The sequence below is a fragment of the Xiphophorus hellerii genome, chromosome 18 (assembly GCF_003331165.1).
Source record: "Xiphophorus hellerii strain 12219 chromosome 18, Xiphophorus_hellerii-4.1, whole genome shotgun sequence".
In the NCBI taxonomy this organism is placed as follows: Eukaryota; Metazoa; Chordata; class Actinopteri; order Cyprinodontiformes; family Poeciliidae; genus Xiphophorus; species Xiphophorus hellerii.
In genome coordinates, this window is record NC_045689.1 from 16,126,174 (window position 1) to 16,140,013 (window position 13,840).

At 42.0% G+C, this 13,840-nt stretch overlaps 1 protein-coding gene across 4 annotated transcripts in view; it reads left to right on the forward strand.

The window, feature by feature from the left end:
- Positions 1-255: 255 nt before the first annotated feature.
- Positions 256-13,840, forward strand: part of igsf5b (immunoglobulin superfamily, member 5b) — a 28,040-nt gene continuing 14,455 nt past the window's right edge. The window contains exons 1-4 of one of the 4 annotated variants that reach the window (XM_032545694.1): positions 256-1,024; positions 6,540-6,635; positions 6,840-7,157; positions 11,903-12,030. In XM_032545694.1, the coding sequence (XP_032401585.1) occupies positions 6,587-6,635; positions 6,840-7,157; positions 11,903-12,030 (495 nt within the window). In that variant the 5' untranslated portion in view covers positions 256-1,024; positions 6,540-6,586. The remainder of the gene's footprint in view (positions 1,025-6,539; positions 6,636-6,839; positions 7,158-11,902; positions 12,031-13,840) is intronic. The other 3 variants (XM_032545695.1, XM_032545693.1, XM_032545692.1) reach the window with 3 other exon arrangements.

Genomic DNA, 13,840 nt, shown 5'->3' on the forward strand with positions numbered 1-13,840 from the left:
AGATTGTCTGGCTTACGTGTCACAGGGTTATGTGGTGATCTAATTGTGTATGCTACAGTGTTAAAAGCAAAAGAAGATGATATTAAAGTAAAAGCAAAACTGTGAGCAAATATTATCCCTCTAGAAGCCAGAAAAAGCCTCCCAGGATGTACCAATACTGACGGTATGAAGCATTGCACAAAAGAAATGGTCATATGAAAAATATATCCATCATGACAGCTTTAAAAGCATTAGAAGCAAGTGTTTAATTCTGAGTCCCATTGTGTTTAGTTTGCAGGTTTGCCCCATCTTCTGGGTTCTGGGCACTCTGGTTAATTGAAAATTTTAAATTGATCCTTGGTGTGAGTGTGTGACTATGTGGTTATTGTCTGTGTTTTTAAAGGTTGATCGCTGGTGATTGGCAAGTGCTCCCCTGCTGTGTCCCTGCACAGGCTTAATGGTGGTATGGAAGATAAGTGAATGAATAAAACATATTCCCTGTAATTAAATTAAAGCATATAAAAACAGTCACAGAAATATGCATTGTAATGATCCACAACATCAGCATTGTCCCAAACATCCTGTTACAAATGCTTTAATGTTTTAAACATTTGTTTAGTTTTTTAAGCTACTTTAGACAAAAAAATGTACAGACAGCATCTCAGCCATCTCATTTACATATTCCTAACAGAACAAATGAAAAAATATGATCCACACGTTTATTAGTAGGTGCTAAATGGAACCCCTGATAAGTCTGGGCTCCAAGGAAACACCTACCATAGCAAAGTTGAAAAATGTATCTCTGGTAGACATTTTACCCAAACAGGTAAATCAACTCACAAATCAAGTACTATCAGTGGATTGTGTTTACAGAGTCGCTATGTGTGTGTGAGTTTGTGTGTGTCATCGGACAAAGTTCCCAAAGCTCAGTAATGTTTAACAGAACAGTTTTGGGTGAGATCACCGAACACTGGGTATGAAGAAGAAACAGCATGGTTAATATGCATCCACTTTGTGTGTTTATGCACAGGAACACCACACTGAGGTAAGACAAAGAGAAGAAGCAGAGTTTATGGACGATTATTGTTCAATATACTTTCATTTTATTGTTAATATGTAAATTAGAAATAACTTAGAAACACATATGTCAGGCATGGGACCGTGATAGAGTTTGATGGTTTTGTTTCGGTTAAATGGTACATTTTTCAATTTGTGGTAATACACTGACTTGAATTTAAAGTAAATATATCAGCTGCAGGTTGTTATAGTTACAACATACAACATAACACTTGTGAAGTAATTTCACAGGAAAAGATGCAAACAATACAAACTATCTTTTCTGCTGGAAAAGATTGTTTGCATCTTTTCCGGCAAGTTTTCTCACCGTTTGATAACTTGCTTATGAAACGGTGAGAAAAATGCAGCAAAGAATGCAGAAAAATTTCTCAGGTTTCACATAATATTCTTTTAGGAAACAAGATGATTTATTGTTCTTACAGTTCCATACATTTGTAAAAGAGCAATTTTGCAATATTTAAAATAATTATAAAGTAACATTTTGTAAGGCAAGTCATACAAGACAAAATGAAACATATTTCTATACCTGACATAAATGCAGTTCAGATTTGCTTACAGCCGGTCCCCGATAAAGAACAAATAAATGTTTTATATTAATGTGCTAATGTCTTAGCATGCTACATCACTTGTTCACCATGTCTGTAATTCAAATATTTTTTAGTTTTTGTAACCAATTCAATGTATTCAATCGGGATTTGATCCATGAAAGACCTGCAACCAAATTCTCTAATGTGGAGCTTTAAGAGCATTCATATTGGGTTATCTAAAAATCTGATGTCCAGCTCAACAGCAAAACGAAAAGGGCATTTTTTTATTCTTATATTCTACTCAATCTCCCAAGTGGGTAAGCTTATAAATTTCATGAAACCTGTGCATCATCAGGTTTGCATTAGATCTAATGGATGCTATCTGCAGAAATCCCCACTTCTTAACCTTTTGTATTTAAATCAGCCGAGCTTCAGATGTTATTTTTATTTCAGATTTATTCTGCAGTCAAAATGTAACCACAGCCTGGAAACCTCAGATGTGCTGAAACAAGGTGTTAAGAGTTATGATAATGAGTATGGAAATTACTCTGGAGTTTCACATTGCCGCCGCGTTTTCATGCATTATACAAAAACACCCGTCGTACAGTTTTCTTCAGACACAATTTAAAAAAAAGGTTTAAACAAAGTGTTGAAGAGATTTAAAGCTCAAGCAGTGTGTGCTGCAAAGTAAATCTCTTAATAATGCATTTTTAACCCTAAGGTAGGATATCTTTACTGAAAGAGAGCATCTCAAAATGACTCATAAAGAATCCGACTGCAGACAGGTATAATTTCAAAAAGCTTAAACAATATTCCTAAAGAAGTCATCATAATTTTCAAATTGCAAAACACTTTCCACTGCCAAAGTGGCCAGTAATACTGTGGCCAGTAATACAACAATCCATGCATGATTGTTGAACAATTTTTAAAAAGATACATGCTGTAAAAATGTTTTTAAAAGGTTTTGTTTTTAAGTGAAGCACAGGTTTTGAATCCAAAAATATTAAAATAAATGCTTATGGTAAAAAACTGAAAGCATAAGCTGAATCTATTCTTCTCTGCCATATTTAGTCACTCTGGACAGGTGTATCAGAGCTAGATGTTGGAAGTCGAGTGCACTGTTGTGTTCCAGCAGATACTGATGAAATGAGTAGAGATTTGAAGGGTCTGTAATGGTGCTGCTAGTCCCTGATGTTGCTTTCGTGTATAAGAGCACCGAGACTTCTTTCACGAAAGCCCTGCTGGTACAGATTAGTTATAAACAGTGGAGTGTGAAGCAGCTGCTCTTTGTTTGTTTGCGACTGTGCCAGACTCAGCTACTGTAGAGGCATTATGCAAATACACTTCCTGCAGATGTAAACAAGTTAGGCAAGAAAGACTGGGCTGTCAAGGAGGCATTCAGTCATTTTAAGGGCATTTTTGATGGCTCAAGCCTCTGGTGGTGATTGTTTTATAACTCCTCTGACTCCAAAACACGAGCGCAAAAAAAAAGAAAAGCTAAATACATTTAATTTTCATTATTATGAAGAACATAATGTGGAAACTTGATTAAAATTTCATCTGATAGTTATTGGTGGGACTATCAATGGCCTGGTCTGACAGATATTTTGTCATGTTTTCTTTTCCTACTTAATCTTACTGTCATGAAGTGCGGGTGGTGTTGGTGGTGAGGCAGAGGCAGCGGACCCAGGTTAGATGAATTATGATGATTTAATAATAAATAAGTCCAGTAACACGGCAGCTCGCACAGAGACACACCGACGACGAACAGACTAGACATTGACGTAACATTGACGGGGACCCGACGAGGAACAAGGAACACAGGTGGAGTTAAATACACAGGAGGGTAATCACAGAGACGAGACACACCTGGGAACAATCAAGGGGAGGACAGGACAACGAAGAGACTTAAGGACACAGAAAACTCTAACTAAACACAGAAAAACACAGATCCTGACAGTACCCCCCCCCCTCAAGGGCGGCTACGAGACGCCCACAAAACAAAAACACAACAAGGGTGGGTGGAGGGGCGCTGGACGGCGGGCCAGAGTCCAAAATAACACAAAACAACCCACCGTTGTGGGCGGAAACACCGGGAGGGCCAAGAGTCCAAAAACAACAAAAAACTACCCACAGGATGGGCGGAGGCAAAGGAGGCGGGAACCACGGAGGTGGTCTGGCGGTCGTCCGCGGCGGCGGGAACCACGGAGGCGATTCGGCGGTCGTCCGCGGCGGCGGGAACCACGGAGGCGGGAACCACGGAGGCGGTCCGGCGGCCGTCCGCGGCGCTGGAGGCGGGAACCACGGAGGCGGGAACCACGGAGGCGGTCCGGCGGCCGTCCGCGGCGCTGGAGGCGGGAACCCCGGAGGCGGGACCCCAGGAGGCAGTCCAGCGGCCGTCCGCGGCCCTGGAAGCGGGAACCACGGAGGCGGTCCGGCGGCCGTCCGCGGCGCTGGAGGTGGCAATGGGGAGTCCCGGGGGCCGCCCACAGACGGCGATGACGAGCCCCTCGAGGCAGGGTCTCTGGTGGAGAACAGGGGGTCGGGGTCTCGGGTGGAACACTGGGGGTCGGGGTCTCGGGTGGAACACTGGGGGTCTGAGTCTCGGGTGGAACACTGGGGGTCTGAGTCTCGGGTGGAACACTGGGGGTCTGAGTCTCGGTCTCGGGTGGAACGCAGGGAGTCTCGGTCTCGGGTGGAACGCAGGGAGTCTCAGTCTCGGGTGGAACGCAGGGAGTCTCGGTCTCGGGTGGAACGCTGGAGGTCAGGGTCTCGGGTGGAACGCAGGGAGTCTCGGTCTCGGGTGGAACGCTGGAGGTCAGGGTCTCAGGAGGAACGCTGGAGGTCAGCGTCTCAGGAGGAACGCTGGAGGTCAGCGTCTCAGGAGGAACGCTGGAGGTCAGGGTCTCAGGAGGAACGCTGGAGGTCAGGGTCTCAGGAGGAACGCTGGAGGTCAGGGTCTCAGGAGGAACGCAGGAGGTCAGGGTCTCAGGAGGAACGCAGGAGGTCAGGGTCTCAGGAGGAACGCAGAAGGTCAGGGTCTCAGGAGGAACGCAGAAGGTCAGGGTCTCCGTAGGAACGCAGAAGGTCAGGGTCTCCGTAGGAACACTGGGAGTCTCGGAAGGAACACTGGGAGTCTCGGAAGGTGCGCCGGCTGGAACGCCGGCTGATTCGGCCTCGGGTGCGCCGGCTGGAACGCCGGCTGATTCGGCCTCGGGTGCGCCGGCTGGAATGCTGGCTGATTCGGCCTCGGGTGCGCCAACTGGAGGTGAGCCGGAGCGGAGCCTCGGGGCCGGCTGCGGGGGCGAGCCGGAGCGGAGCCTGGGAACCGGCTGCGGGGGCGAGCCGCAGCGAAACCTGGGAACCGGCTGCGGGGGCGAGCCGGAGCGGAGCCTGGGAACCGGCTGCGGGGGCGAGCCGCAGCGAAGCCTTGGAACCGGCTGCGGGGGCGAGCCGCAGCGAAGCCTTGGAACCGGCTGCGGGGGCGAGCCGCAGCGAAGCCTTGGAAACGGCTGCGGGGGCGAGCCGCAGCGAAGCCTTGGAAACGGCTGCGGGGCGAGCCGCAGCGAAGCCTTGGAAACGGCTGCGGGGGCGAGCCGGAGCGGAACCTGGGAACCGGCTGCGGGGGCGAGCCGGAGCGGAGCCTGGGAACCGGCAGCGGAGGTGACAGCTCCGGAAGGCGACGAGGGGCCGGATCCACCGGCGGCTCACGTCGCTGTCTCTGGGCTGACCGTGGAGGTGGCGGCTCCGGAAAGCGACGAGGGGCCGGGTCTGCCGGCGGCTCACGTCGCTGTCTCCGGGCAGACAGCGGAGGTGAGGGATCCGGAAGGCGACGAGGGGCCGGCTCCACCGGCTGCTCACGTCGCTGGCTTCCCGGACGAAGGAATCGACGGGGGCCATATCCGGGGGGTGCTAACACCAGCCTTGTTCCCCGGAAAAGCTCCCGCTGCAGGTCGGCGAGAGCTTCAGCCAGCTCCCTGTCCTCCCTGCCGGACCTCCGCCTCGGGCCGCTCTGCCCTCTAGGAGGCAACCTCGCTCCAGCTGGGTCCATGTTAAAGCGAGCCTCACCGTTCGGTTTGGTCGGGTCCTTCTGTCATGAAGTGCGGGTGGTGTTGGTGGTGAGGCAGAGGCAGCGGACCCAGGTTAGATGAATTATGATGATTTAATAATAAATAAGTCCAGTAACACGGCAGCTCGCACAGAGACACACCGACGACGAACAGACTAGACATTGACGTAACATTGACGGGGACCCGACGAGGAACAAGGAACACAGGTGGAGTTAAATACACAGGAGGGTAATCACAGAGACGAGACACACCTGGGAACAATCAAGGGGAGGACAGGACAACGAAGAGACTTAAGGACACAGAAAACTCTAACTAAACACAGAAAAACACAGATCCTGACACTTACGATGCTTCTCATCTCAGAAAAAGATGTACGCCTGAGCTAAATACTATGGAATGGATTGGGGCTTCTGCAAATTTTTGCACCAGATTTCATCGCTCTGGAACTTTTATTGAGACAATCTATGAGATTATACCCAATGCTGGTATGCTGTAAAACAAAACACAAAAAAACTGCATACCCCATTACAGTTTTCTGCAGTTTTTCTCTTTTTTTTTGTCACACTTGAAATGTTGCAGATAAAAAGAAAACTGAATGTCAGACAAATGTAACCTGAATGAATACAAAGAAAGTTTTCGAATGATGAATTTATTTATTAACGGAAATAGCTGTCCAAACCAACCCGGTCCATTGTAAAATATATTTGCCCCTCTTGTTAAAATGAGAATAAAGAAATCAGATAAATAGATGCTTTCTGACAACATGAAGTAAGTCAAAAGATTTAAAAGACAGATGCCTCATGACCCTCGCCAAAGAAAAACAACAGCAGATGATAAATATGTGAATGTGGTGCATATAATTAATGACTGTTTTTTCTTTTTAAAGGCTTTTCTGCCATACAATAGTTGACTGGCTGGACTGACATATTAAATATGGAGATTCTTCCTCTGTTAGTGCTTGTTCTTTCATGGTGGACTGAAGGTAAGGTCCAGACAAACACTTCTTCTTGATTAGTTACAGGTTCTCCACAGAAGTCGGTTAATGATGATATAGCCGACTTTTCCATTCAACGCAAAACATGACATCAGTTAATTTTTTGTAAAATTTTAGATCCTTTTAATATCTTTAAGTGTTTTAGATATACGATGTGTGTAAAACAACTGATGATCTTGATCATGTCTTTAGCTGCCAGAACACAGATGAAGCTGACTCCTGCAAGCCTGACGGTTGTTGGAGGAGACGAGGCCAAATTTAGGTGCAGCACCTCCAACACTGCTTGGACTGTTATGACATGGCTGCTAGGAAATAGACCAGTACTAACCATCGACAAGCTGAATGGTGTTTTACCTACTGTCAACCCGAACATGACAGCTGTAAAATGTTCCAAATCAAATACAGAATGCTGGGAGTTTATCCTGAGACACACAGAGAGGAGCAACCAAGGACAAGTTGCTTGTGATCTGCAGCTCATTGATAGAAGGACAGCAGAGCTGTTTGTTCAAGGTGAGCACACACATCTGTGTGCATGTTTGCATCAGGATTGAAGCAATTAAGTGTCACACTCTGGTAGGATTTTAAGCATTTGTTTATTTTTCAAAATATAGAAAGATTTCATATCAGAATCAGTGTTTGTAACATTTTCAACCAACACCAAGTAGCACATAAGTGTGGTGAATTGGAAATGTAAAAATTACACTTTATTTTCTTTTGGATAAAAAAAAAATCTGGATGGAAAGAATGTGTGAACATCAACTTTCAGCCTGATCATGAATTCTCAATTGGATTTAGTTCGGCACATAGATTTATAACACAAATTTGTTTTTTTATTACTACTTATGTAGATCTGGTTGTATGTTAAGGGTTGTCCTTGTTCAAAGTTAAATTTTGCTCCGTCTTAAGTTTTCTTCTACCTCTTAGCAGGATTATCTAGATTTAAGCTCCATCCAAATTCCCACACTAGCTGCAACCTGGTTCACTTTTACTGCTGAATAAAACCATCCCCACAGCATGATGCTGCCACCATCATATTTAACCATAAGGATGGTGTGTGTAGTGGTAGCTTACCATTACACAAAATGGGTTGCATGTAGGTTAAAGAGACAATTTCTAGTCTTATTTTACTCCTTATGTTTGCATAAATTCTGTAAACTGCTTATCATTTTCTTTCCTCTTCACAGTTGTACACTATTTTGTATTGGTTGATCACAGAAAATCCCTCTAAAACCCAATGATTTTTGTGGTTGCAACATGATGAAATGTGAACAACTTCAAGGAGCATGAACACTTTCATACCCACTGCAAATCTGGACGGTTAATGTTTATTCAGTGCATCGCTATCTTTATGCTGCAGAAAATTTAAGGGTTTGTTTTTTGGTTCTCCCAAGGATATTCTGGCAAACAAAAGTGTGTGCACAAACACACCCCTGCACTTGCACACACACAATCCAGCCAAAGAAAACAAGCAGATGGCAAGTTGTCTCTAAAAAAAAAAAAAAAAGACTCCATGTGAGAGAGTGCAGAAACACACTGAATTTAACCTTGATGAAGCAGAAAGCAGCACGGGTAAAAACAGAGGTAAAAGAAAGGACACAGCAGAAGTTGTGCAGCAGCTTTCATTCTGCCCGCCCACATATCCCCTGCTTCAATAAAAGACAAAAGGAGGGGCACAGCATTTAACTTGCACTTCTTAAGTCCCTTTCTTTTACTAATGATGAAGCTTGGAAGCTTTTCGTTTTCTGGGAAGGCAACTGAACATGCATGCATAGGATCAATCATAGAGTGTGGAAGGAATTATTAGGGCCAGTGTGGTGGAAGGAAGTTTGCCGGACATGTTTGATGGTTTCTGTGACAACGGTTTAATGGCAGTGTGGGTGGGGGCAGGGAATTGATTGGACTGCCATTATAAATACAAGTTGGAAATGGATAGACTCCATGCCAGTCGAATGAGGCAGCAGAGCAGGATTTACAGCCTGCACCTGCAGCCAATCTCCTCTCTCCTCCTCATTTTGTGGATCTTATGCAAACGTTGAGCCAGAGGTTGTGAGATAATTTAAGATTCAAGAGTTGATGAGGACTGCTAGTTCTCTTGCATTCAGAAGCTGAGGAGTGCTGCAGTATAATCTTGACTTGTGGGAGAATCTCTCATTTATCATGCTCCTACTTATTGGAAACACTTCTACATACTGGATAGGAGCTGAGAACAGGATAAGGCTTTCCTTTTTCGTATAGCAAATTTGCTATTTGCAGATGCTATTTGCTATTTCATTTAGCAAATAGCATTGCTAAATGAAATGCTATTTAATTTAGCAACCAGTTCATGAATTTTATGCTTTTTCTCATCCTACTTTTAAGTCTTTAGTGACCATAAATAGAGGCGACAACCCCAGCAAAATGTTAAGACATAAAAAGCACAGAACACAGCTCCGTGAATGTTTAGGCAGACTATAGGAAAAGTAACATGTTCTTCATGTTGTGGCCCCATTTTGTACATAAGTATTTCCATTTCAACCTGTCCATTAATTTTATATCCATAAACAAACCATTTCCATCTCATGCATCTAGACCAATTCAAAGAGATGCATTTCTCCTTGTAGTTAGTTTTTTTTATTTTATGATGATAATTAGTGAAAAAAATGCTCAAATCTCATGTTTAGCTTAATGTATACTATTTTATGAAAACTTCATACTGTGTCACATTTCTGTTTGGGTTATTTAGTACTTCTAAAATTTCTCAGATTGTGACACAAAACAACAAAAAGTTACAAATATTTTCTTACAATGACTTTGCTATGAGTAGAATAGAGAAAAGTTTTTCTCCTAAGTGCTTTAAAATGTCCTCCTGGTGGGTGTAAATAGATGCATGGTAAAAAACATCCTGGTTTGGTGACTGTTTTGCAATTTTTCAGGCAGGAAATGACTTAAACTCAAACTATAAACGTAGGAAATGGTGTAGAGTAAAATCACCAGAAACCAAAGTGTCAGTGTTTATTGCTGATATTGATGTTTTTCACAATCAAATTATAACTTGGTTAGAAATTATTTTCTTGTTATCTCTTAAAGATTTACTCTCTGAAATTCACAATAATGACTAAATATACTACAAGATTGTTTGAATATTGGCTTAGTTAAAGTTTATTGTTTGGAACCACTTTTTTCTTCATTATGTTCTTGGCTGATTCATAAGTCAAACAATGTATCCATTTTAAATACATGAAAGTAGATTTATTTTTCATGAATTTACATTTGGTTTTTATTTTTGTTTTTAACATCCATAACAATTACTGAATGCTGATGTCTGCTGCAGGATCAATAACTGTTTACTTTACAAAAAGTCAATTAAGCCATTTATGTTTACTTTGTAGGAAGCATTGAAACTGATTATATGTTAATCTTTAAAAGGAGTGCCGCAAAAACCACTGGCTACATCAAGTTAAGAGTTGACTGGATACTTGAATCTGCAGGGTTTGTTTGAACCTGTTGTCCTTATATTATTAACCATATTTTAATTTACAGTAACTGCATTTAAAATGAGTGCTCAGGGGGAGGGGAAAAGCATGGAATCATCCACTGCACTGAGTCAAGAAAAACCCAATGACCCACTGCTTCCAATATATTATGAAGAGAGCCAGTGCCACAAATCCCCACTGACACGTGCAGCCATTAACAGTAGTGTATGGTGAATCAGCCCCCTCCCGGGTCTTGATACAGAAGATCGCTATGGTTTGACATGGCCTTTGAATTAATCACACATGCTGGCACTGCAAGTTAACAGTCAGCAACTTTGCTCTTGATTTGTTTACTGCAGACTCAAATATACAGAGCGAGTTGAGCCACAAATTTACAGCGAGGCCAATTGACTCTGTGTACTCTCCTCCACCACTCTCTGCTTTAATTGTTCTGTTTGAATATTATGTAAAAGTGACTGCACACTGGCTGCTGTGTCTGGTGGCTCACTCAATCACAAATGCAGTACATCAACACAAACTCTTCACTTGAGCAGATCACTATGACCGCATATGCTGTTGACTACAAGCAGCAGATCTCTGGTATAAATCAGAGAAGATAGAACCTCTCTGAGGTAATATGACTTGTAGAGGTATGGTAGATAGACTCAAGCAAGTGTGTGGAGAGTAGGTGATCTGCACAGTTAATTTAAAGGGGTGTTATTGTGTATTTTCCAGCCACATAGTGCCATTTTATAGCACAATCAAATAATTATATTACTTCCAGCTGTCATAAAAATGCTGTATATCAAAGACAGCTTGAGAGAAAATTGACTTCACAATTTGACGCCTTGAAATTGGGCCACTGTCTCTTTAAGAAAATCCTGCTGCCATCACAACAATGCTTTTCTGTAATGTCATTTACAATTGTTCTTCGGAGCACTTTTTAATTTAATGCTGTCTCATCCTGAATACGCCATTGTGGTGGCAGCATCATGCTGTGAGGATGCTTTCCTTTAACAGAAATACAGGGAAGATGGTCAGAGATAATGGGAAGATAGATGGAGCTAAATACAGGATATTCCTGGAGTAAAAGTGATAAATATCAAGGTGTCTTTATCAAGCATTGTAGATGTACTCATTTTTGAATTCTCACAGTATTAGATGCATCAGATTCACGCACCACTTTTTTCTGTTTGGGCACATCAGTCATTAGAAATCATCCAGATCCTTCCATCATGTGGTGCCAATTAGACTGCGGTTCCACAGCAACTACAGTTGCCCGATCTGAATCAGTCGGTCCACACATCAGATACAACATCCATGACAAAAAATCAACCCATCAAATGAAAGCATGTGGCATAAAAAGCACAGCAATGATTTGTACAAAACATCTGAGGATTAATCAATACAGGCTTGTCATTAAGCATAGACAAACTACCAAAGCATCTCCAATTATCTATCTGTCGATAGGAATTAACTGTTGCATCAACAGTCCTTCATTTTACCAGGCATCTGACTTCACAGTGATACTGTGTCTCTCAGGGAGCTCAGTACCTCATCTGCAGAGAAGGAGATGAAGGGGAATAGAGGGAGAGGCATTCATCAGCCAAGTGAGAATCAGAGACCAGAACAGCCACTCAGGAATCCATCTTTTGTAAAGGATCAGGCCAAGCAAATTCTCAGCTTAACTCAAGAATGCTTTAACAAAAAATATGGAATATATTTGTAAATACAAAGAGCACAAAAAAAATAACTGTACTTAATTCAAGCATGTGAGTACACTTTTTTTTTTTCCTCCTGCAGAAAAGGGCAATGTGAAGGTCTTCGGAGAGAACCGGTTGGCATTTAAAGGGGAGCTGGTCCTGTTTCAGTGCCAAGCAGCAGGATGGTACCCTGAACCCACTCTTCAATGGCAGGTACATGACAAAAAGGTAAATACCCAATACGTATATCATTTACTTAGTTTGCTGCTGGTTATACATTCATTCATCATAAGAATGTTTCTGCATTTAGTGTACCATAGTTAAGCATAAAATAATGTGTTAACTTAAAAAAACATACATTATTGAAAGACTGAATGTAGTTTAAAGTGCTTTCGGATCCTTTGAACTAAATAAAGTGATGTACAAGATCAGGCCTTTTACCAAAAATACATTGGATCAGTTTTTTTGCATTTATTTGGTTTAAATTCAGATTATTGCAGATGAGTCTGAAACTAACAATTTGTCAGAGACCAAAGCACACTACTACTGTTTTAAAACAACTCAATTCTCAAAAATGACTTGTGGCTAAAGCACTCACTGTTATATGAACCCTTAAGTTTGAACCAATAATTCTCAGATTCTTTGATCTAAATCATAACCAAAGAAAAAGTAAATCCAAACCCACGCTACAGCTTTCTTTTAGGGCAGGTTCGCCTCAAGTCCAACAGACGTGTGGACTGTAATGCTGTGCAGCATAATGCTTCAAAGCAAAGTGCTTTGTTTTGTAAACTGGAGAACAACGATTTCAACAAGTTTTTTTGTGTGTGATTAATTGGGACCACACACACACACACACAAAAAAAAACATGTTAAGAGCCAAACTATCAGGGAGTCATATCAAAACAGAGAGGAAGCTAGCTAACTTTAGCTAGCGCATGCTGTGCTCATTACATGTTTCAAACTTGAAGATTGTTGGTGGTGGAACACCTTAGCTTTCCGTATAAATAATCATCACTTTCTTTGTAAATAAATGCCCAAAGCAAAGATAAAATCAGCCTAAAGGTTAATCAAATATCGTCACCATAAACTGCTGAGATATTTTTGAGACTTAAAATATCTTAAGATAAAAAAAATTCTGCTTTGGTCTTGGACACTGTCAGATGGGCTGTTAATTTCAGCTTTTAGCACCAACTAATCTGATTTACACTAAATGAAGATGCAATGAAAATTAAATACTACAGGTAAAGTATAAATTTTTTATTGCCTTTAAACATAAATTCTCTTAAACAATCCTGATCAGTCCATTTAATGTACTCCAGACTTGCTACATCCCTGCAGTAGTTCAGAGAGAGAGAGAGAGAGAGTAAAAGCTGCTGCGAAGGTAGACTTTCTTTTAATGCATTATATATCACTGCATTAAGCTTTCAGTAAGTGGACTGGGCTATGGTCTGAATGAGATGAGTCTTGATTTATGTGTCTGAACCTGAAGAAAGAGAATGCTCTGGACTCTCCCTGTGAATGTTAGCAAGAAATAAATCATCAAAAATGCCAGCATTCTACCTTCACCGACATTCAGGCCCATTTGGCCTTTTTCTCTGCCATCGACTTCCACTGAGAATATGTTTTTTTGTACACTTTTAGTACATTCCCAAATATTTACAGTTCCAGTCCATTAAGAAAATCTATTCATTCAAAAAGTTGGATTTTCCATCCACTTCAATGGAAGTTGTGCTACTTTGTGTTTCCACAAAAAAATCATTTGAATTTGTTTATAAAATGACAGATGTGGGAAAAGATTGAAAGGGACTGGAGACTTTTGTATGGTGCTGTAATCATTTCTACAGAGAATGTGACTAATTTAGGAAAAGTGCTTCTCAGTTAACCGCTTTTAGGGGATTAAAAAGCTGATTTGATTGAGCATCTATTCCACTATAATTATTTTTTGGTTACTGATCAATTTATCCTACCTGAACCATTTTCCTAAATTATTCAGTGAACTGATTATTAAAATGGAGGTCAACTTTTAATGACAAAATGA